The sequence below is a fragment of the Solanum dulcamara genome, chromosome 2 (genome assembly GCF_947179165.1).
Source record: "Solanum dulcamara chromosome 2, daSolDulc1.2, whole genome shotgun sequence".
Classification (NCBI taxonomy): domain Eukaryota; kingdom Viridiplantae; phylum Streptophyta; class Magnoliopsida; order Solanales; family Solanaceae; genus Solanum; species Solanum dulcamara.
Window position 1 is genome coordinate 19,151,286 of NC_077238.1, and position 25,802 is coordinate 19,177,087.

General features: G+C 35.2%; 1 protein-coding gene across 1 annotated transcript; it reads left to right on the plus strand.

The window, feature by feature from the left end:
* Positions 1–7,778: 7,778 nt before the first annotated feature.
* Positions 7,779–10,847, plus strand: LOC129880412 (vignain-like). Its single transcript, XM_055954438.1, has 5 exons — positions 7,779–8,088; positions 8,861–9,316; positions 9,456–9,688; positions 9,783–9,923; positions 10,456–10,847. Exons 1-5 carry the CDS (start codon positions 8,046–8,048, stop codon positions 10,711–10,713), a joined length of 1,131 nt encoding a protein of 376 aa, XP_055810413.1. The 5' UTR covers positions 7,779–8,045; the 3' UTR covers positions 10,714–10,847.
* The last annotated feature ends 14,955 nt before the right edge of the window (positions 10,848–25,802 follow it).

The following is a 25,802-nucleotide window of genomic DNA, read 5'->3' on the forward strand; positions in this document are numbered from 1 at the left end:
AATATGTTGTTATTGTATTAAAGGACTCTATAATAAACAAAATTGTTATTTACGATTTTTCTCAAATAAATTTTATTTAATTATTATCTCAATATTTAGGACTTTGAAATTAATTATAGTTATAATTATTAAATATTAACTTATTTATAATAGGTAAGAACTCTCAATATTTAGCTAATACTTTAAAATTGACTAAAGTTTTGTTTCTTAAATCTTTTCTTATTTGAACTTATATTAAAAGTCCTAACATTCTACACTTAAAATCAATATTTTTACCTTACATAAATCTTACTTAAATTATGATAAATATTATAAATAAATAAAAAAATTAAATATATTAGAAAAAGAGGTTCACATTTTGTACAATAATGTTTCTACCTTCTTATATGAAATTCTTATAATATAGATAGAACATTTATTTCAATGTCAACTATTGTTTTCGAATAATTATGTTCTTCTTGTGTATAGTTAACTATTATCCTAATACTTAGGACTTTAAAATTAATTAAAGTTATATCTATTGAATCTTTACTTTATTATAATAGGTAAGAACTCCCAATATTTAGTACTTTAAACTTGACTACAATTTTGCTTCTTACATCTTTTCTTATTTAAACTATATTAAAAGTCCTAACATTTAAGACTTTAAACCAGTATTTTTACCTTGTATAAATTTTGCTTAAATTGTGGTAAGCAAAATAAATAAATAAATAAATAAACTAATTAAAAAATTGAAAAAGAGGCCCATGTTTTTTATATAGTAAGACAAACATGTAATATGTATTTACTATACACAATTATAATTTAAAAGAATTACAATTCGTAGTTATAATTTGAGTTTTATAAAAAATTTCTCCCTCTTCTCTCTACCCTTTCGTGCTTGCTTCTCTTATCCCCTCCCCCTCTCTCTTTTCGCTTCTCCTTTCTCTCTTTCGTGGAAGGCAACAGAGCAATGCACCCCTATAATGATCTTGTCACTTTGTTCATTCCTTTTAAGTTATAATTAAGTCAAAACCAGTAGGGAGACGTTTTTCAGTCAAACTAAAGGTTATTGAAATCATTGATTGCTCTTAAAACACATTGTTTCAGATTACAAAAGGAGTTATATCAATTGTATTCTATTAACTGTATTTCTATTCTACTAATCACTTTCTCAAATATAGGTGAGAGATTTGTATCAAGGAGAGATGGTGGAGACTACTTCTTCCTTTTCTCATCTTCAATATCATATTCAAACTCTTAGTATGTCTGAACGAGTGAGTAATACAATATTGTATCAATTGTACTTTCAAAGATATACAACACATGATACACATGTATACAATTTGTTATAATTGTATTCATTGATGCTTAATACAATTATATTCGTTGATACACTTGATACAAATTGAATACATGAACATATACACTTGATATAATTGTATTCGTTGATACACTTAATACAATTTGTATTCATTGATACAATTTTTATGTGTTAATACATTTGATACAATTTGTATTTGTTGATACACTTGATGCAAGGTGACTACACAAGGAACATATACACTTGATACAATTACAACAACAACCCAGTGAAATGTCACAACGTGGGGTCTAGATACACTTGATACAATTGTATTCGTTAATACAATTAGATGCAATTGTATTCATTGATACAATTATATTCATTAATACAACCTATATCATTTCTCTCCCAAATCTTGCTCGCCTCTCTCCTCCTTCTATCATGTAGCTATGAATCACAATTAAGCAAAGGTGAAACCCATCGGCGACAATCTAAAGTTGATATCAGCTTTCACTTCGACACCTTAACTAGATTTTATTTATTTAAACACCTCATATTCATCCCACTGTATCATTTTGACATGTTTTGCTGACTTGACAAAGTGCATGTGTTGTACTAATTTTGAGTGCGTAGATTTTTTTTGTATTTTTTTTCTTGTCTTTCTTTCATCTTTCTCCTTTCCACTTCTCCACCTTCCATCACCATCCATCAGATCACCATCACTTTATTTTTTAAAACTCTTACAAAACATGAATGAAAAAAATAAAAAAAATAATCATCACAACAATTTTGAAAAACATTACATGAACGTAAAGGAACAAAACACAAATTTGGAAGAAAAAAAGGAGAAAAATCCTATCATTTTTATCTAAATTTCGTTGAAAAGTTACTATCAATAAAATACTCCTCCAAACCAAATCTACAACTACTATTTATTTTTTCGTCACTCAAACTTCTCCAAATTTGAATTTCATTATGATTTAAATGTTTATTCTCAATTCTAGGAAGTCACACTACACAATAAATTGAAGAGAAAAAAGTCACCTAACTGAAGAAGAAACATTAAAAGTGCTCCAATTTGATAGTAAGGCGAGAAAACGTGCTGACATAGAGTCTTTTCTCTATCAAATGCAAATTCACAGACTAATTTTTCAAATTTGTGAGTTAAATATTTTTTTTAATCACCAATTTTTTAAAATCTTTTTCAGATCCCAAAAATATCATCACCACCTTATTCGTCGAAAAAGATGGAGATCATCGTCACTCTCATTCTCTCTCTCCCTCTCTTCTACCAAAATACATTTTATCTAAAATTAAAATTATCAGCTTTAAAAAGAAATATGAGATGTTCATTGAAAGCACATCAGATTGGAGTCTCACAATTTTTTTCGACAAAACTCTATTTTTTTGATAAGAAGGAGTTCTTGTTGATTGAAATGAGTTTCTAGAAAATGATTTTTTTTCCTTTTATCATTGAAATATTTTTTAAAAAAGTTTTTTCTTTCTTTTTTTTATAATTAATCTATAAAAACATTTATGACCCAAAATGTCACATGTCCTCCTTTAATTAGTAAATCATGCCACGTCCGTGTATGTATTACACATATTTTATAATTTTAGTTGATTATCGAAAAAAGTGCCAAATGATACAACGGAGCCAAAGTTGATTGAAAAAAAAATATATGTAAATATTAAGGGTGGAAAACGCAAAGAACTCCATTTATAGTGAACCAAAGCTTAAAGCTAGAAAAGACGAAACGACGTCGCTAGTTGTGTCAGCACAGCAGAAAAGGCAAAAGATCAGAACTCGCTCTTAGGTGAAACAAGATTGTTACAGTACCTTGAGCTGAGAGGACTCAAAAACTTAGAGAAGATGGTGAAAGTGGCGACCTTCTTTGCTATGTCTCTAGGAGCCTTCGCTTTCTGGCAAACCATGGACAAAATCCATGTCTGGATCGCTCTCCATCAGGATGAGAAGGTAATTTACAAACCCTAGTTTTGTTTTCCCCTTCCATTTACGATGAAATGAACCTCAGAATCCTAGATTTGATTCTTTTCCTTTTAGGAGGAATGAACCAGAATTCTAGATGGTCTTACATTTTCGGATTTTGGGTTTTCTCGATCTGGATCGTGTAATCGACAGACTGCTTTTTTCGAATTAACAAAAGAAAGAAACTCTGCATGTTGTTGCTTTATATGTTGCTAGTTACGGTGTGTTTTGTATGATGGAAATTGTTTTCTCGGAAAACAAATGCGTTTTTTACTTATTTTCTAGTGTTAAGTAAGTAAGCAAGACAATATTATCCTAAGAATATTTTGTATGTTATCTAACAAAACACTGTGGAGGTGGGATGGGATGGGATGGAGAGTGTGGGTGGGCTGGTCAAGGGGTGGGGGTTGGGAGGAGATTGGGCGGGTGGAAGGAGTCAATAAACTTACTTGAAATGTCACTTATGCAACTTGTTTTCCCTACTTCCCAATTTCCTCGTTTTTAAGGAACTTATTTTCGTAGAGAAAACCGTTTCCAAACATAGGAAAACATAATGTTTTCCTCCATACAAAACACACCCTTAGTTTCCATCTATTGTTGGGGGGTTTTGCGGAGGATACTCATAGTTTAGTTGCTTAATAAGAGCTATTGTACCTAATAATGATTCCTCTTTCTTCTTGGGGAACTTAGATGATAACCTCGGGAATTTGGAGATATATCATATATTATTATATATTGGAATTTTGAACTATTATCTTGATTCTTGTGCAACTATATGACATTTAACTTATGAGCAGAAAGAGTGAAGAAGATAGACTTAGGGACATTAAAGGAGCAACAATGAATCAGTTTGGAACTGATTAATGCTAGTAGTAGCCTGTTTGGATTGACTTATTTTTAAGCAGCTTATAAGTTGAAAACTGCTTATAAGTTTTTTTTAAAAAAGTAGGTGCAGACCAACTTTTTTTTTTGACTTATAAGTTGTTTTCAACTTTCAAACTGCTTAAAATAAGTTCATCCAAATAAACACAACTATTTATTGAGGCTTATTTTAAGCACAAAATAACTTTAAGTTGGCCAGCCAAACACTCAAAAAAAGCTGAAAATAGCTTATAAGCCAATCCAAACGGCCTCTAGATCTACAACATAGGTCACACTCTTGATAAGATGATTGATTAAATTTATATGGAAAGGAAGAATGATCAACACATGGTAGTCATTAACCTTAGAAGTTGTTACAAGTTGGCCTAAACACCACGATTATTTTAATATCCTTTGGCAGGTGTTGGAGAGTACAGAATTCATGTAAAATATATAGATGTCATAAAGGATTTTTACGAAGTTGTCACAAGTGTGAGAACTGTGGTTTACCTTAGTTATGGTCTTATGGATGAATTAACGAATAGTTTACAAGCTGAGGTATATTATATGTTGTTTATAGATGCTGATGTGTTAATTAATAAACTAGTGAGCATGTCAACCAAAAGCTTGAATTGTGGAGAAACAATCTTGAGGCTACGGGTCTTAAGATAAGTTGAAGTAAAATAAGAGATATGCACTGCAAGTTTATCCATCATAAGACGAGTGAAATCAAGGTGAGATTAAATGGGATTTTAATGCTTAATGCGAACAGTTCATATATCTAAACTTGATGTTCCAAGAGCATTGTATGATAGATAATGATGTAACACAAAATTAAAAAAACATGGTTGAAGAAGGGAAGTGCCACTGGAGTGTTATTTGATAGGAAGATGCCTATTGAAGTGAAAGGGAAGTCCTACGACAATTGACAGGGCTATGGAGCCAACAATAGTACATGGTAATCAGACTACAAGATCCAACATATCCATAAGGTGAGTGCCGTAGAAATGCAAATGTTAAGATGGATTTCCTTATCAATAACAAAAAAAAATATTAAGATGGATATGCTATTATACAAGATTATAAATGATCACATTCGATAGAATTGTAAATAGTACATATAAAATAAAAAGTAAATAAGGGGAGATCATGTGAAGGTTTGGTCGTGTCATACATAGACCTCGAGACCCATCTGTATTGAACCCATGATGGAAAGTTGTCTAGAAAGACACACAATTTCCTGGAATTCATACAAATATACAAAAGATAGAGCTCAATGGAAAAGAAATATACATACAGGCAATATCAACTTGTTCATATAAAGCTTCATCTTGTTGGTACACTCACAGTTGTCCAATATTTGCTAGAGGTCATCTTAATGTTTATTTGTATGTCAGTGGAAAATTGGAGAAACATATAGAACTGGAGAAACTTATTTATTTAATATTAAAATGAGATGAGTCCAAATAGAGTGAAATGGATAGTAAGGATTCATAGAGCCGACTCCAACTAGCTTGGAATTGGGCTTAGTAGTTGTTTTTGTTGTATTTAATACTAATAAATGTAAATGACCCATTAAATGATTGTCTTCTAATAGTCCTTATTGATTTCTCGATAAAATTCTCGAATTATCGGTTTGACTGATTTTTAGGATTCATGTTGTCTTTTATCTCTGGATTTTTGGGGAAGTATAGACTTTCTAACGTTCAGATTGGGTTCTTTCAAGGTAAGTTTGTTAAATATTGTGTTAATCTTGTAAACATATGCTAGAAACTTTGAATCTTGAAGAAGACTTGCCAATGTTTTTGCTTACTTGTATGTTGTTCTTAGTTTATTTGGGGTGGGGGGGTGGGGTGGGGGAATAATACTTGATAATCCAGATGCTTGGAAAGAACTAGTATACTTTCTGATGTTTCCCTTTTCTTCTCGAGGACCTCATTAGTGAAGGTCTTGAAATATTTTGAGTAAGGAGTCGATAACAAGTAGTATTCAGCCCATCCAAGTGTTTCTGCCTCTCTTGAATACCAGTACCAGCCTGCACCTTCATACTTGAAAACTTGTCACTTTTCCACTTGTATGATCAAAGTACTCCAGAATGTCACAACAAAAATCTTGAAGTGCAATATCCAAATATTTGTTTTATCGGCCTTTTGGCTTAAAGGTGTATCCATGTTACAAGCTCTTAGTAGAAGATCCATGGTGGTGATCTGACCTCCATTTTCTTTTGGAGTCCTTTTGAAACCGAGACTAATGATTGATACCTTCACAAGGCCATTGCCAAAGTTTTTTTAAGGAGAAAATAGGTCATTGCAGAAATACTGCCCACATCCCCAGTGACCAATTCAAAATGCTAATCAACAATCCTTACGCCGAAAGTAAAAGGCAAGAAATAGGCTTTTATCCTTCTCTGTCCTGGTCTATCATTGGCATAGCCATTTGAACTTTGGATCAAAGTGTGTGTCGATTTTTCCAGAAGATACCACTTTTAATGTCAACTACATAGGACTTATAGCATGGACAGCAGTTTTTCTGCTAGCCGAAGTGTTATCAGTGATATACAACCAAATGAATGGGACTTGAGAGTCTTGCACTGAATGATGTGACAAAGGTTCTTTTACTACAACGGTTGGGGTTTCTTAAAGCCATATGCCTGTTAGGCACATAAAGCCTCACTCGTGTACAACAAAATTGTCTACTTTATCAAGTTGTATTATGCCTTTTCTTGTCTTTGTTTTTTCTTCCCTTTTTTCATTTTATTTTCTTTATCCTTTTTGCTTTAAATGTTGATGACCATATGAGTTTGGCTCACTGCAGCAAGAGAGAATGGAGAAGGAAGCAGAGATCAGAAGAATGAGAGCAGAGTTGATCAGAGAAAACAAAGAGCGGGAGTCTCTTGCCTAAGCTGCCAAGAATTGCAAACCTAGTTGCATTCAATTCAACAATTTGTTTTTTCTGTCTTTTTGAATGTTTCTGGACTTCTGTTTCAATTCTTAATTTCCATAAAAATCATGTAATGGTCATGAATGTCTTCAATGTACGTTAGTTTGGACCTGTCTCAGTACTCTGCTGTCAAATAGCATGATTATGCTTGCACTGTTAATCTGACAATAAATACCATTTCTTTTTTGGTTTGGTTGGAGTAAATTATGGTGAATTGCTATTTGTTGGTTATTCTTTCACAGCCAGTGCAACCCGCACACTTTGCTCTCACGTCCTCAATGTTTTTGCTGTTAGACAAGGCTGTTAGTTTGTGCGATTCATGTGTTTGGTTGATTCTGGAGACTGGTGATTTTTGGTGAAAAAAGGAACTGCTAATCTTGTTTCTGCTAGCAGTGTGGTGTGGTAGTCTGAGAAAACATCTATACAGTGTTGGTTACATTCAGGAATGTTTCTTAGCTTGTCTTCTTTTCCTTTTTCATCCTTGCTTTGTTTGTTCAAGCCAAACTATAAAGATATGTCCTTGCTTGGATGTTAATTATTCTCCTTTGATGCAGAGTCTGATTAAATTAGCGTTTCTTGTGACCTAATTTCTACTATTTGTTGCCTGTAAACATTTTGATTAATGATCCAGACTCAGAATTTTAAAAATTTGATTCTGTGAAGATGAACGTCTTCCACTTGTTTTCTCATTCATTCTGGTCTTCAAGTTCCAAGTATTGCAGATGTTAGCTTATGGGAACATAGGTTGTCTCTGCTTGGTAATTAACTCTGCACTTGTTCTAGGTGAGAGATATAATTATGATTTCTACCAGATTTTAATTTTCCTGTATTTGGTGTAAAAGTTGGACTTGTGAGTTTGTCCTGCAGCAGATATAACAAGTTAATTCACTTCCCAAAGCTCATGCTCCTGAATCAGCTGATTGCATATACATCTCTCTCTGCATACAGCCCAAACTCATCCCAAACAAAATGTTTATTCCCCAATTGAGGGAGTTCTATAAGCAGTTTCAAGGTAAAATTTACCTGCACGCGGTATTTACACCAACTAATTAGTGCAAGATGTGTTTCTCATTCACATATTCATCACTTAATCAGTGCAACATGTGTTTCTCATTCAAATATTCATCACTTAATCATATGGTTAAATGATATGTATTCTCACAATAATTTTTAACTATTGCAGTTAAATTATTTTGTTTGGTATAAACATAGGGTGTACTTGTGTATTTACCCAGCTCTAATACTATATCTGCCTGAATCTTTGTATCTTAATGGACTAGTAGAATGTGTTCTGCAAGAATTGTGATGTTATGGATATTGGGAATTTATATAACTGACTAATAAGTTTGTGATTTTGGCATAGTTAATTAAATCAGTAGCATCAAGATTGTCACTATGATTGATATGTTCTTATGGACATCCTAAAAATAGCATAACGTAGGCAAAAAGGAGTCTCTGTGTCATGCAGGCTTGCAAGAAATCGTGTCCAGCAGCCTCCAAATATATGCCAATCGTCATTATCTATAAACAAACTTAGCAAAAATAACGTGATGACTGTATTACATAAATCACAGCTTGATATACCTGCAAGTCTCACTTTTTCAAAAGTAGCTTTTCCCTTAATATCTGTTAAAGACTAACAAATCTCTAACTGACGCAAGAATGTGATGTAGCCTTGCTCTATATAATACTATAGTATATTAACGTATGTTATCCTCATATCATATCATAGTTCTACTAGTCTTTACACTTATATTGATTATATTTCAATATCCCTTTTTCAGTTTTTATCAGAGAGATGGAGGCAGGTAAGATTTTCTTGATTTCTCTTTCGTTGGCTATGGTATTTGGGCTAGTTAATAGTTTGGAGTTCACTGAAAAAGACATTGCATCTGAAGAGAACTTATGGGATTTGTACCAGAGATGGAGGAGCCATCACACAGTTTCTCGAGACCTAACCGAGAAAGAAAAACGTTTCAATGTGTTCAAGGCGAACGTGATGCATATTCATAATGTGAACAAGATGGACAGACCTTATAAGTTGAAACTCAACAAGTTTGCTGATATGACCAATCACGAATTCAGAAATTTTTACAGCTCTAAGGTAAAACATTTTAGAATGCTCCATGGTAACCGACCTGTTACTGGATTTATGCATGAGAAGGCTGATAATCTGCCAGCATCCATCGATTGGAGAAAGAAAGGAGCTGTTACTGGTGTAAAGGATCAAGGAAAATGTGGTAAGTTCAAAAAGTTGTGATCATCTCATCTAAAAGCTTAAGTTATTAAACGGAACTCACTAGCAACACCAAGTCTCCTTGATTCTTTGATTGAAAATTTTGATTTAGTACATGCTAACTCATCCTCGTGTATTTGCAGGTAGCTGTTGGGCGTTTTCTACAATAGTTGGGGTTGAGGGAATAAACAAAATCAAGACAGGCCAATTAGTTTCACTGTCTGAACAAGAGCTTGTTGATTGTGAAAAGGATAACGAAGGATGCAATGGAGGACTAATGGAAAATGCCTATGAATTCATCAAGAAAAATGGAGGAGTAACAACTGAGAGGATATATCCTTACAAAGCCAGTGACAGTCGCTGTGATTCGTCAAAGGTAGATGTTACAGTTTAAACAACATACTTTGATAAATATGTTAATGTCCAATTTCCTAGAACTGTATTCTTTAACCCTTTTTTATCTCATCTAGAGGAATTCCCCCGTGGTTAATATCGATGGACATGAAATGGTACCTGAAAACGACGAGGATGCTTTGATGAAAGCTGTTGTGAACCAACCAATATCTGTTGCTATTGATGCTAGTGGTTCTGATCTGCAATTTTACTCCGAGGTAACACAATTTTACTTTATCAATCGGGGACATAAACTGCTTACGAAACCAATCAGGATGAACTTACCAAATTGTCACGTACAGAGAAGCATTCTGAATTTAGTTTTAACGAGTTTAACCTTTTAGTTCTTACTATTGAATTCATCGCACTCTTGAAATTATGGGTTGAAATCTAATATTTATTGAACTTTTACTATTATTTCACAAATATTTATGCTATGTGTCGAAATTACTATGTTCAATTGAACTCATTAAATAGCGTTGCATCCGCCTCTGGCCATGTACCTGCCTGAGCATTGCCTAAACATGACACATAAAACAGATAATACTGGGATGACAGACCACAGTTTGAAGTATGTGACCAAACAAATTTCCACATGACAGACCCTATAGATAAATCAACTATGCTTCAACTCAACTAGTTTGGGCTATGTTATATGAATCATCTATATCCATTATGCTGTCGCTCGATTCCAATCGATGACATACCATATCAAATTTGACAACAAACTTATAACATGTGAAAATTCAGGGAGTGTTCAATGGAAATTGTGGCACAGAGCTAGACCATGGGGTAGCAGTTGTCGGCTATGGAGCAGCTCATGATGGGACAAAGTACTGGATAGTGAAGAATTCATGGGGAACTGAATGGGGTGAACAAGGTTATTTTCGAATGCAACGAGGCATCGATGCTAAAGAGGGACTCTGTGGGATAACCATGGAGGCTTCATATCCAGTCAAGTTATCCGCAGACAATCCCAAGCCAGCCCCCTCTAAGGATGAACTCTAGATTGGTTAAAGTATCTCTGCTCTAGCGCGTAGCATGCTATAGTGTTTAGAAAGAAAATTAAGAAAAAAGCAAGACATATATGTAATCTATCAGTTATTTTGTATTGGTTTGCATGAATAAAATCCTTTCTTCCATAGGGTTGCAAATGTTTGTAAATTCTAGCCTTTAGCTTCTGCTTTCAACCCATTTTGGTTATACAAGCACAACAAAGATTGGCTTATGGATGGGCCAATTCTTGCCAGTACAGTAGAAACTCATGTGGGGTATGTGAACAAAGTTCCATGTTGATAGCTGAATAGAAAAAAATGTTATTTATAAGGTGTTGGATAATCTTAATGGAGTGAGGCAAGAAAAATCATGTGGACTTGGCCCAAAGCGAACGAGGCTCTTTTTGCCCAACAATAGGTATAAAAGCTAATGATTCAACGAAATGAGTATGGAGTTGGCGGAGTGATGGCGTGGGTCCGGCTTAGTGCCTTTGTCCGATAACGGGTGTTTTTGCTACTTTTACCCAAAGCTTCAAAGATGCACACACATAAAAAGAGCTAGTCGCTTTTATGACCATAAATATTCGATTGATGTAGGTGACACACAATTAATCTCCAAATTAATCCAGGAATAGTGATGGATCAAGTAGAACTTAATTCAAGGGGGAGATTGATGGGTGTGTGTGAACAGAGCCCCACATTGGTAGGTAATAATAAAAAGAAACTATTACTAAAAATTTGTGCTAACTTGGCCAAAGCATGTTTTTAGCTTATTTTCACATTTTTAAAAATATGTGTGAAAATAGACCTGACATAACTTTCATCCCCTTGCTCACTTCTCATTCAATTAATATTTTTCAATGTACTTGCTAACATTTTTTGAAATATGCAGTATTTCACGACATACGTGAAGTAATTGCAAACTCCAAGTAATTATTTAATATATCATTGATAGGAGAACAATGAATAAGACATTGGTGCAATAGCATTCTGTTCATTCTTCATCCAACTAACCAAATAGATGCAAAAAAGTATAGAACATGCACGTATTTTAGTTTTTATAAGGATCTAAAATGATTTAATTCATCCAGAACAACTGAATAACACATTCAAGTTATGTCAATAGGATAGAAATTGTGAGCAATTTAATAAGATAGGTAGAATAAAGATATTATAAAACCGTGCTAATTTGGCATAACTTGTAAACAATTAAACAATATAGACTTGTTTTATCGATTAGTCATGACTTGTGAATAATTCAATGAAGATAAATTGAAAATTGTACTTTAAATCATACCCCACTCGACGAGACTTGTGAACCAGGCATGTTTTCCAATTTGACATGACTTTTGAACAATTTAAAAATAAGTTGAATGAAATTACATTTCTCATGCTCCAATTGACATGACTTGTGAACAATATAGAGATAAGTATGTAAGACCCTGGAAGTTGGAAAGGAAAGAAAAAATCACAAAAGTTGTAGTTGGGTCTTCCACGAGGTCCTTCACGGACCGTATAGGGTTCCACGACCGTGGAGGTCACCCGTGAAAGGCTATAGGAAATGAAAACTTGAGAGTTGATGTTCACAAGTATTTATACGGCCCGATAAGAAGTCTACAGACCATAGACTGTCTTGTAAAAAGGGCTTCTGAGATTTTGGAGGAAGTTGACTACACATGCAAATTCTACGGATGGTGGTGGGATCTTCGGAACGTAGGAGGGTCCATAGACCACAACACCAGACCTGAGAATATGTTGGACTTAAGGAACCTATATGAAAGGTTACAGCCTGTGAAAAATTCCACAAGCCGTAGAACTACTCGTAGAAGGTGGGCTTCAGTACTCTTTTGGGGGGTTGCCTTCCACTAGGCCTTATATGACCCGTATAAAGTTCCACGGGCTATAGAAAGCGCCCGTGGAACCTGATCGGCAGTTTTCTTCAGGGGCATTCCAGGCATTTTCCACTCTTCTAATATTGAAGCAACAACATTTTTGGGCTATTTTCCCAATAGTTATAACTATCCAAACCCTCCAAATTTTTCCTCATTCTCCCTTAAACACCCCCACTCAAAAATCTTCTCTCTATAATTCTCTCCCAAGGTTTCTTCTCCAAGTCAAGGCTAGAGTTTCAAGTTAAGATCAAGTCTCCACTGTTAGAAACTTGCTTTTAGGTCCTTGATTATTCAGGTATGTGAGAATTCACCAAAAGATTTCTTTCATTCATTGGGTCCCAAAAGATGTCAATTCTCCAAATTATTTTACCCAACTCAGTGAGGGTTTCATGTCAATTATTCATGGGTCTTTCTTAATTGATTTAAATTAATGTTATTCTACTATATTATACATGAATTTACTATGACACATGATTTCAATTGATTTCATATGGATCCATGCATTATGTCTATGATTTTCAAAGTATGAACTATGAACTATGAACTATGATAATGGAATTTATGAAGGATTTACGAATACTTTATGAAAGTAATGAATTAATGTTTCCCGATGTTTCCAAGTATGTAACAATGAATTGTGAAAGGTATTCTCACAATATGAATGAAATTTTGATTTAAATGCTTAGAAAGGTAATTGTCTATATGAACAATGTTATGAAATCATGATTTTAAGGAGCTACTCTTATATGATTTTATGATGTGAATTAGTATATGATTATTTCCTTTCCTAATGATAAGTTTTAATTGATTTTATCTATTTCTTTGGTATGTGACTTAGCACCGAGAGGGTTTAAGGTAGAGGCTTCGTAAGGGAGTCTCTAGTAGCAACCAATAGTTCCAAACTATGTACCCCTGTAGGTTGTCTTAAATGACTTAGCTAGTGGATCCACAAATAGCTCATCATGATGATGATACAGAGTCTACTTTGACAAGTGTCTCTCTTTTTTTCGGTGTAGGAGTTACACCGGACTCCATGTTACAACTCACATGGTTTTATTGTCGGTTACGACCCATCTCCCATAAAATTACTATGTTTTCTTACAAGTTCTTAAATGATATTTTTATGATGCATTGAACTTATCTCATGACTTTATGATTTACTTCATGCTTTTCAAGATATTTTGATCATACTTCTCATGTCCATGCATATTATGTCCTTTATTTCACATTATGCATATTTCTCACATACTTAATACATTCCATGTACTAACACATATTTTTGCCTATATTATTTCATAATATGGGTCACAACGCTCCTACCCATACCTATGGCTAGTTCGAGATTCTACTCAGAGTTTGCTAGTTTGGTGAGTCCTCATGATTCGAGGGCGAACCTGTTATGTCATTTTTTTACGTTCAAACTATTTCATTTCTTATGCTTTGGGTGATATAGGGCTTGTACTATTCCCCCCTCAATATAGTTAAGACGTTGTCAGGCTAGAAGAATATGTTTCATTTATTTTGAATGCTATGTTTTGAATTATCTTACATCGAAATTTCTATGTTTGAGACTATATTATGCATTTAAAGTTTTCCTTTAATTTCATGCTTTGTATGTCTTACTATGTATGCTAGGAGGCTTGGTTAGGGTAATTGCTTGTATTGAACTATAATGGGATGGAAGGTATATGGTTCATGATAGATATTCAGGGAGCAAATTTTAAAAGCGCTAGTGGCCGATTTAGAGACGTCACATAAGGTGTGTCCCTATTTCTCTTGGAATTTCTATAAAAAGGAGAAGTCATTTGATAAAAGATGTATTTTTTATTGACAGAAGTTTCAAATTGAATCGCTTGAAGTTTGAGTGGAAGCTTTTGAAGGGTCATTGAACTATTTCAAGAAACTACTCAAGTTCTATTTCATGAGTACTGATTCAAAAAGTCTGAACAATTAAGTTTTGAAAAAATGACTGAATCAAAACATGCCCTAGATCCAGTATAGGGATCCATAGTTTGAAACAGTAGGAAAATAAATATTTATGTAGGATTTCCTAAGTATTTTATTGTAAGACCCCGAAAGTTAAAAAGTTGAAACCAAGGAGAAATTCTAAAATTTCTAAACTGACCCATGTTTACGAGAAAGCTCTATGAGTCGTAGATAGACCATAGAGTATTGTTCAGTGGAACCCTCAGGAGAGGTTCTACGACTCAGCAAGATGAGTCGCCGTCCTGTTGACGAGTTGTAAGAATGACTCATTTCAAAACTTCAGAGGCTATTAAACTTGCAGGCTTTTATGCCTGCAATGAGAGTCAAGATGACGAATTGTGATCGTAATTATGAGTTGTAATGATGACTCGTAAGTAAAGGTTCTAGGACTCCAATTTTACAAGTTTCAAAACCTGCAGGGCAAATGCACATTATGATTCATCATCACGAAGACGAGTCATAGAAATGAATCGTACGCAAACTTTAGAGACTCAAATTTGAGCCCTTTTCTCAGACCTGCAGAATGAGTCATTTTGACGACTCGTCATTTCTTCTATGACTGGTAGAAAAGGATTTGTAGGGTCTAGTTTCAGATTTAATGAAGGGTAATTATGTTATTTTCCAAGTTCGGTTCAATGAACCTAGACACAATTATGGCTAAGTTCAAGCCTATATCTATTCAATCCTTTGAAATTTTCCTCATTCTAAATCATTCTTCTAAAATTTCCGCAAGAACTAAACCCTCTCGAGGATTTTTCTCCAAGTTTCAAGCTAGAGTTTCAGATTTTCTTCAAGGTTACTTCTCAATTCTAAGTGAATTTACTCAAGGTATGTGGGTATTGATCCATGGGTTCCTTTCACCCATGGAGTCTCAAAGTTTTCTCAAAACTCATTCAATTTTCAATAGTTTATGAACCCCAGTTTTGATGAATTGTATTGGGCTGTTTCAATTTTGTTTTGAATTGTTATCAATTATTATTCTAAGCATGTTTTCACATAAATTGCATGATTTTAAGTTGAATTATGAATGCCCATGCATAAATCTATTTTCAAGTGATGATTATGAAGTTAAAGATGATTTTTATGAGTTGATTATGAATTTTAATGATTTTTCAAGGAAAGTTCTATGATTTAAAGTTGAGATTTATGATTTAAGGAAGAAGTTATAATGATGATCAAAGATAGTTATTATGGTGTGATAAGTATAATTCTCACACAATCATGTTTAAAGATGGTGATAAGGACAATTCTCACCGAAGTTATGAATTCCTATGAATCACTAAAGTTAATGAGTTATTCCTAATATGTTTTAAAAGATGGATTGATAGGTAGTTACTATCTTTCCCTATTATGTTATGATCATGTTTTTATGAGTTTTCATTGGGATAATGACTAAGCACCGAGAGAGCTTCTAGGTGGGGTTTGGTCTGATAACACGGTTAGTTTAAGGAAATTCTAGTAGCAACCTAAAGTCCAAAACTATGTTGCCCGCATAGGATTGCCTTCATGGCCTAGCTAGTAGATCCACATATAGCACAGTTGAGTTGAGTTGAGTACCATGACAGAGTATACCCTGACAAGGTATCCTCCCCCTTCTCGATGAGGGTTCCGTCGAATTCCATGTTATAGCTTGCATGGTCTTAAAATATCGGTTACAGGTCTTATCCCATACAAGTTGAAGATTAACCTATGAGTTTTACCATGAAGTTTTATTATATGGATTGACGATGAGTTTTTATATGTTTTCAAATTTTTTTAAGTTTTGCTCATTTTCATTATGTTGGTCATGCATCTTATGGCATATTGTTCATGTTCCTTTATTTGTTCATGCATATCTCACATACTTAGTACCTTCTATGTACTAACACATATTTTGCCTACATTGTCTCATAATGCAAGGACTGATGACATTCACGACTATCCTCTTCATGGCTAGAGTAGCTTTAGATATCAAAAAGTTATGAGTCCTCATTCTATCGAGGGCATGACTTTCATTCTCATTATTTACTTAATTTTCTTCTTATGTTTCGGGTGAGCTAGGACCTTTTCCTAAACCCCTATCAAAGACTATACTAGAGGCATGTTTAGACGCTATGTGATGTAGTTCGGCTGGACATCTATTGTGTTTTCTATCCCTTAGACCCATTCCCTTGAGTTGTTACTTCTACTTATTTTACTATGTTTCTTTACCTTATGTATGCGATATATGCTAAGATGGCTTGGTTGGGGTCCCTCACATCCCGATCGTTGTGTTGCGGCTTGGCCTTAGTTTGGGTAGTGACAAACTTGGTATTACAACACTAGGTTTAGAAGAGTCCTAGGAAGTCTAACGTGTCATGTTAAGTAGAGTCTTGTTCATTGGTGTAAAGCGCACCATATTCATGAATAGTAGGCTACGAAATCTCTTAGGAAAATCTCACTTCTTTCATGATCTATGTCATGCGGTAGAGTGGTTAAGTTTTTCCCTATAACGCTTGTACTTTGCAATTTTAAAAAAATGCCTTCATGAAGATACCCTGCTAGAAGGAATGTGGTTGAAGAGGAGCAACAAGATTCGAATGATCCTTTGAATGATCAAGTCTCCAATGCCGAGTTTTGAGCAGCCTTCTAAGTACTTTCTCAAGCCATTACGGCTCAAACCAATCGTGATGCGGTGACTCCCATGAACCCAAATATGGGTATGATAGCAACAAGAGTTTGTGATTTTGTGAGGGTGAATCCTCTGAAGTTTTGGGGGTTCTAAGGTGGAAGAGGATCCACAAGAATTTGTAGATAGCATTCACAAGATTGTGGATATTATGGGGTTAGCTCGGTTGAGAGGGAGGAGTTGGCTACTTATCAATTGAAAGGTGTTGGTCAAATCTGGCTTGATCAATAGAAGAGTGAGAGGCCTAGAAAGGCGAATCTCGTGAATTGGGATGAGTTCAAATGAGTATTTCTTGATCACTTCTTTCTATTAGAGTTGAGGGAGGATAAAGTAAAAGAGTTCATCAACCTTAAGCAAGGTGGTATGAGTGTGACGGAGTATGCCGTCAAGTTTACCCAATTATCGAAATATGCTTCATTCATAGTTGCCGACTCAAGAGCTCGTATGAGGAAATTTGTGTCAGGTGTACTAGATATGGTCTCAAAGAAGTGTAAGATGGATATGTTGATTCAGAAGATGGACATCTTTAGACTTATGACCTATGCAGAGAAAATAGAGAGTGAGAAGCTAAAGGACAAAACTAGGGAGTCCAGGCCAAGGACTGATGATAGTGAATTATCTCATTGTAAGTCTAGAGGTGGTGGACGTCCTCATTTTCACCAAAGGTACTCCGGCTAAGGATATTCAAATGCCACTATTCCAAGGTTTGACAAAGATAGGGTGCCCAACCCTAAGCCTTAAGGAGGTGCTCCTATTGGTGAAGTGACCCCCGCATGCAAGAAGTTTTGCAAGAATCACAAGGATGAGTGTTTAGCGAGTTTGAATATGTGATACCAATGTGGTAAGCCAGGTTATCATGCTAAGGAATATAAGGTCAAAGATGCCCGTCCTCAAGGCCAAGTTGCTCAAGGTGCCCAAGTGTAACCATAGGGTGGTCAACAGAACAATCAATTCTATGCTCTTCATGGTAGGCAAGAGGTGGAGGAGACTCCCAAAGTTGTTATTGTTATGTTACAAGTCTTTCACTTTGATTTTATGCCTTACTTGATCCGGGTGCAAAATTTTCTTTTATTACTCCCTATGTGGACATGAGATTTGAAGTTAGTCCCTATCACACCCCAATCTAAATAGGGTGTGATGGGCACCCGACCCCATGCTCGGAGTCGAGCGAACCCGCTAACTCATATTATATTCTCAATCTCTTTAGAATTTTACATAAATAAGAAATGAAAAACATAACTAAGCTTCCCGAATCCTGCTTTCCAAAAAAATCCATCAGCCCATACAACTTGTGACATATTTCATAATAACCTATCGGCTGGTGACACCGCTTACAAAGCTGACACTCTATACCCATAACTCTGTCTGCAAAGTCTCTAACTTCAAATGAAACATCATAGCGCCTATACTCTGACTCGGCAGCACTCCAGGAACAAGTGGAGTTGATAACCCCACTGCAACATCTTCTATAATAGCTTCTACTCGTCTGGGTGTACCTGCGCGGCATGAAACACAGCCCCCGGAGAAAAAGGGGGTCAGTATGAGCTTTGTACTGAGTATGTAAGTCATGAATAGTAACATAGTAAGGAATATAAATATGAATAATAACATGGTAGAAATATAGAACATATCACAAGGTAGAGAAGTAACCTGTACATATGAGTGCCTTTTTAAGCCGAATGCCATGCATGCTTGTCTTATCTTTAGAAACATTTCTTTTTCATATACATAGAAAATAAAAGTCATATCACCGAACAACGTCGACTTGCCCACATATGTCCCGCGTCCGGGCATCCCACATCCAGGATGAAAATTACTCCAACTGATCAGGCGGGAATGCGTCTATAGTGCCACATATACACCTCCCCATATCCCCCATATACATATACATATATATATAGACAGCATGCACGAGAGCCCAACGAAAGTTGTGTATTTATCGGAGTGACGGAAGGTCGGTAACCTCCGATTGTATTATAGACTAACCATGGTCGCTTTGTCTCACCTTGAAGGAACAATTATTATAGGATGAGACTATCAACGAAGGATAATATGAAGAGAACGTAGAATAAGGTCACAATCTTGTAAGGCGCCAAATCGTATACATATGCACATAGAACCAATTTTCAAGACTCTTAGAATAATCGGAATGAGCTATGATTCAAAAAAATCAATACAAGAGTCATGTCAAGTATCTTTCGAAAATTTCCATGGATTATATCACAATAAAACTTTTGAAATCATATACGCGTATCTAGGCACGAGAAAATATCCTTTGGAAACTCAAGAAAATTGGCCATCCTAGTGGCTCTACGAATAGGACTTTCTTGAAATTGTATAAAATGACATATACTTGTTTCGTAAAACCCATGCCAAAAGAAAGAGTAGCTCTATATACTTATGTCAAAACATGCCAAGAGAAAGAAGGGCAAACCTTTGTTTTGGGAAACTATAGACATTTTGGAAAACATTGACGGGTTATAAGAAAAGTAGTCATTTCCTCGGGACCATTGACACCTAGCTTTTGAAAACAAAGAAAATATGGAAGCACTTATGAAACCATAACATCGGAATCATGCCTTGAAAGAAAAGGGTAAGCCTTACATACTTATGCCAAATACATGCCAAAAGAAGGAACAATTAGCTTTACATACTTATGCTAAAGACATGCCAAAAGGAATTTTAGACTTTACATACCTGTGCCGCGCCTTACTAGCTACGCTTATGCGTCCAACTTGTTTTTCTACATTCAAGAGAGTTGACATAGTCATTAGATTCATCACCATATACTTGTCTTAATCCTTCAAACAAATTAATTTCTAATCCGCCAAAATTTCGGCAGCATCTCCCCTATAAATACACCATCCCCGAGAATCTAACTCGGCCACCATGTCAACAACCATATCAACAACAAAAACCAGAAGTATATATACAATCAAATCACCTCAACTTTATACAACACAAGCTCCAAACAACTAGCATAAAACTACGATACCAAAATAGAGTTTTTAACCTTTATTTCGTAAAATCTTTAACCATACCAAACGGGGGGTCGTGTGTCTGAAACCAGCAGAACCCACACCCTTTTTAAAACACTTTAAATCCCTGCAACATGCAACCCAACCAGCTGCAACCGCAGCACCACAACGACAGCAAACTACGCGACTTCGATTTAGCTACTACGACTTTAATTTAGTTATTTCCAACATCATGCATCCTTATACATTTTCTATGATTCCATCCATATTTAGGACATGTAATACACCTCATAAAAACATCATAAACTCCAATTTGAAAGGAGAGACCTTACCTTTACCGAAACTCTCCAAAACTTGCCTCGAAAGCTCTCCTAGCGCGGCTAAAACTTTGGGGCTGTTTGGTGACGTTTTGGGCTGCTCCAAACCATACATATTCATTAAAAATACCTTCATAACATCATGGTACACCCTAGATAATTAATTCACGGAATGAAATCAGAAATCTTACCTCTTTTTCTCCCCCAAAACCGATCTCTCTCTAGCTTCAAGTTTCTCTTCTCTTCTTCCTCTTGAATTTTCTAGAATTCTCTTGGGATAAGAATGACCCTAATGAGTCATAAGACACAAATATATATATAAATATATTCCATCACTTATCCATATTTGAAAATAAGTCCCTCAAATATGAATATAGACACATGACCCCTTCTCCATTATTTTTTTCTCTAGAACTTTCTTTAACAAATAAAGATGACTTAATTGTCTTTCCATGTACACTTTGGCTCATATATACTCATCACATGGACATAAAAGAGTGGGGACCACATACACCTCTTACATAAATTTTCTTGAACACTTTGTGAAATTTCCGTTTTACCCCTAGCCTTCCACAATATTACCATAGGCCACTTTGCAAATTTTCGTTTTTTTCCCTTAGCCTTTCCCAATATTTCCACACTACTAATGTTCATAAATAATATTCATAACCAACTTGTATAAAAAAAATTTGGAAGATGGTCATTTCCTTCACTTTACCACGGCTACCGTAATATATCCAACCGTATAAAATACGGGATATAACAGTCCCGAAACATTGTTAGAACCTTTTTACATTTATAGTCCCGTAGGTGAGTTAGTTGTGGCTAAAAGAGTCTATAAAAGTTATCTGATTTCAGTTTTTCATAAAGTTACTCTATGTGATCTAGTTGAGCTTGAGATGACCTATGTTGATAGTATCTTTGGTATAGATTGACTATATGCATGTTATGCTTTTATTGATTGTAGAACTCGAGTGGTTAAGTTCCAATTTCCTAATGATCCGGTCCTAGAATGGAAGGGTAGTAATTTTGTATTCAAATGTCAATTCATTTCATGCCTTAAAGCTCGAAAAATAATTTCTAAAGGATGCATCTACCATCTTATGAGGGTTAGGGATGAAAATTCCGAAGCCCCTACGGTCCCTATTGTTAATGAGTTTCTGAATGTGTTTTTCGATGATCTACCTCGTGTTCCTCCCGAAAGGAAAATTGACTTTGGCATAGATTTTCTTCCGGATACTCAACCCATTTCAATTCCTCCTTATCGAATGGCCTCGATGGAATTAAAAGAGTTAAATATCAATTGAAAGAATTGTTAGACAAAAGTTTCATTAGACTAAGTATATCTCATTGGGTGCTCTCGTTTTGTTAAAGAAGGATGGTTCGCTATGTATGTGCATTGACTATCGGCAATTGAATAAAGTAACCATCAAAAATAAATACCCAATTCTGAGGATAGAAGATTTGTTTGACCAATTGCAAGGAGAAAGCTATTTCTCAAGGATCGATCTCCGTTTCAGCTATCATCAATTAAGGGTTAGGGAGTGTGATATTTCCAATATGGCATTTCGAATAAGGTATGGCCATTATGAGTTCTCAGTTATATTATTTGGTTTGATCAATGCCCCTGCAACATTCATGGACTTGATGAATAGAGTGTTCAAACAATATTTGGACATGTTTGTAATTATGTTTATTGATGACATTTTGGTCTACTCTCGAAATGAGGAGAAGCACACTAATCACTTGAGGATTATGTTGCAAATACTAATGGTCAAGCAATTATTTTCCAAGTTCAACAAGTGTGAGTTTTGGCAAAGGGAGGTGGCTTTTATTGGTCACATTGTGTCAGGTGAAGGTATTATGGTTAATCCTAAGAAAACTGAGGCGGTTAAGAATTCGCCTAGACCGTTATCCCCTTTGGATATTAGAAGTTTCTTAGGCCTGGTCGGATAGTATAGAAGGTTTGTAGAAGGTTTTTCATTGATCTCATCACCTTTGACTATGTTGACTCAAAAGAAGGTGAATTTTCAATGGTCAGAAGCTTGTGAGAAGAGTTTCCAAGAGTTGAAATATCTTCTTACTACCACTCTTATTTTGACCTTCCCGGAAGGGTCCGATGGGTTTTTTGTTTATTGTGATGCTTTAAGAGTTGGTATTGGTTGTGTTTTAATGCAACATAGTAAGGTGATAGCCTACGCTTCTAGGCAACTTAAGCTGTATGAAAGAAATTATCCAACCCATGACTTGAAACTAGCGGCAGTTATATTTACTTTGAAGATTTGGAGACACCATCTCTATGGTGTCCATGTGGATGTGTTCACCGACCATAAAAGTTTATAATACTTGTTAAAGCAAAAAGACATGAACATTCGGCAAATAAGATGGCTTGAATTTTTGAGGGACTATGATATGAGTGTGTTGTACCATCAAGCAAAACTAATGTGGTAGCTGATGCACTAAGTAGATTGTCTATGAATAGTGTTGCATAATTGAGGAAAGTAAGAAAGAATTGATCAAAGATGTTCATAGATTGTCATGTTTAGGTGTGCAGTTGGTCGACTCCAAAAATGGAGGAGTTCTTCTTCATAATGGTTCAGAATCATCTCTTGTGGCATATGTTAAGGCCAAACAAGACCATGATTTGATGTTGATTGAGTTAAAGAAGTTGGTTGCCAAAAAATCTATAAAGGTTTTTTCCCAAGGGGGATATGGTTAGCTTTGTTATCAAGGTCGGTTGTGAGTGCCTAATGTTGATGAGTTAAGAGAGTTGTTATTGAATGAAGCCCAAAGTTTCCAATATTTGATTCATCCAGGTTCTACCAAGATGTATCATGATTTGAGGGAAGTGTATTGGTGGAATGACATAACGAAGGACATAGGGGAGTGTGGCAAAGTGTCCAAATTGCCAACAAGTTAAAGTAGTGCATCAAAAACCGGGAGGTCTAGCCCAAGATATTGAAATTCCTTCTTGGAAGTAGGAAGATGTGAATATGGACTTTTTAACAAGTTTGCCTCGTGATCTTGGGTGCATTTGTGCATCCAATAGCCAAAATAACCCATGTTCATAGTAGAATTTGAGAGTGAATTCATATAGTTTAGTTCATTTTTAGAATACTTGTGCATAATTATAGCGAACCAACATGATTAGACACTTTAAGGGATTAATGAAGAAGAATGGACTCGTAAAAGATGTTCGGATTGAAAGTGGAGCTTCAAGATGAAGTTGGAAAAAAAGTGAATACAATGTACGGGAGTGTGTCCGTATCACACATTTGGCTTCAGGGATTTAATTCCAACACTTGGAATTTATTTTGCTTAACAGTTGAGTACGTGCCAGGTCCGCATCGCGGATCTGGTTAAGGATAGAAGGAATTTTCCTGATGAAGAAAATGCAATATTATACTAGGCAGAACATCTCTATGCTGCGGACTTCAGTACAGGGATTGAAACTTGACATATTTTGAGGCTATAAATAACTTACTTATATTTTATTTTTAAAACATTCATTTTTTATTTCACGTTTTGACAAAGGAAGACGAAAGGAGAACTCTCCTAGGGTTTTATTTCTTTTTTTTTATTTGTAAGTGAGTTTTTCATGCCATTAATTATTTCTTGGATTATGTTCAACTTTATGAATTGCTAAAATCCCTTGTCCTAGGGTTGTAGCCACAAGACGAATGTTTTAATATAATTTGCTTTGGTTAAAAATGGAGTCTTTCATATAATTGCTCTAACATTCTCATTTAATCTATTTTAATGCCTGATCAACATTAAAATAAATTAGTTGTCTATCCGAAACTCAAGAGACGAAAAGGAGATATAGCACTAGAATATAAGGAGCATGTTTGTTCTAGAATTTCTTAGGATAATTGGTCTATAGGATGCTTGTGACACATATCCATGCACCATGCTTGATTACTAGACATGATGATAGGATCAAAGCATATGTGTTAGTTCATGCCTATCCCCGTTCAATGATGTAGTTAGGCTGTCAACATAGGTAGACAATTAGAGGTCGAGAGACATTAATTTTAAAATCAACCCATTAAATCAGTAATTGAAAGACCTATTAGATGCCAAAGTGAAGTATGATAGACCTCAAGTCTGCAAGTGCTACAACCCTGGAATTCTTTATTCATTTGATCACAACTTACTAAAATTTTGGAGTCATTTCTTAATAGTATTTTTTATAATTTAGTAGGTGATATAATTAAAATCAACTCTTTGAAATACACATGAACAATTTGATCTTAGTTGTAATTTCTTGTAGGGGGATTTAAAAAGGCATACTGGAAATAAGTGGAAGTATTGTAGAGCCGCTAGAAGAGTCAAAAAGATTTTCATATCAACAAAAGAGGAGAGCAGCTTCTCTATATCTAGTATCACAGGTCAATCAGGGTGATAATAACAAGGTGCCTACAAAGGTCGCTACAAATATGGCAACAAGGACTATACATGATGTGGCAGTCCCACTCAGATTCAATGTCACTTTCAACATTCAGAAACCACTAGCTAGAGGATGATTTGAATTGAAGCAAAATATAGTGTAATTGTTGCACACGAACAAGCATTTCATTGGTTTGCCTCATGAAGATCCCCAAGTCCACATCTAGAACTTTCTGGAGATCAGTGACACTTACACGCCAACTAGAGTGTCTCTTGATTACGTGAGGTTGACTTTATTTTCATTTTCTTTATTGGGGGAAGCTAGGAGGTGGTTGAAGTCATAACCACCCAATTCCATTACTACATGGAATGATTTCCTCAGAAATTCTTAATCAGGTTCTTTACTTCGGGGAAGACAGCAAAGCTAAGAGCTGAAATCTTAACCCTTTAAAGCAAAAGTTTGGCAAAAAATTATACCAAACATGGGAAAGGTTCAAATCTCTACTCATTAGTTGTCCTCATCATCACCAAACTAACGTGGTGTTGGTCCATACCTTTAATAAAGGGTTGAAGCCCAACTAAAAATTCTTCTTGATTTAGCTGTAGGTGGAAAAACATTAGAGAAAATATATGGTGAGCTATACACATTGCTGAGCCACATATCTCAAGGAATTCTTGAATGGAATAGAGGAAACTCTAGGCTTGTCATCCAAAAATAGACAGGTATGCTTGAAGTTAATTTGTGACAGCTTTGACAATATAGATTGTTGCAATGCAAAATATGATGTCTACACACTTCAATAACATAGCATTGGGGTAGCAACAGGCTCCAATAAATGTGGTTCAGTAGCAAAAACTATGGGCAAAGTGCATGGCAGCAGTGAGCACATGTC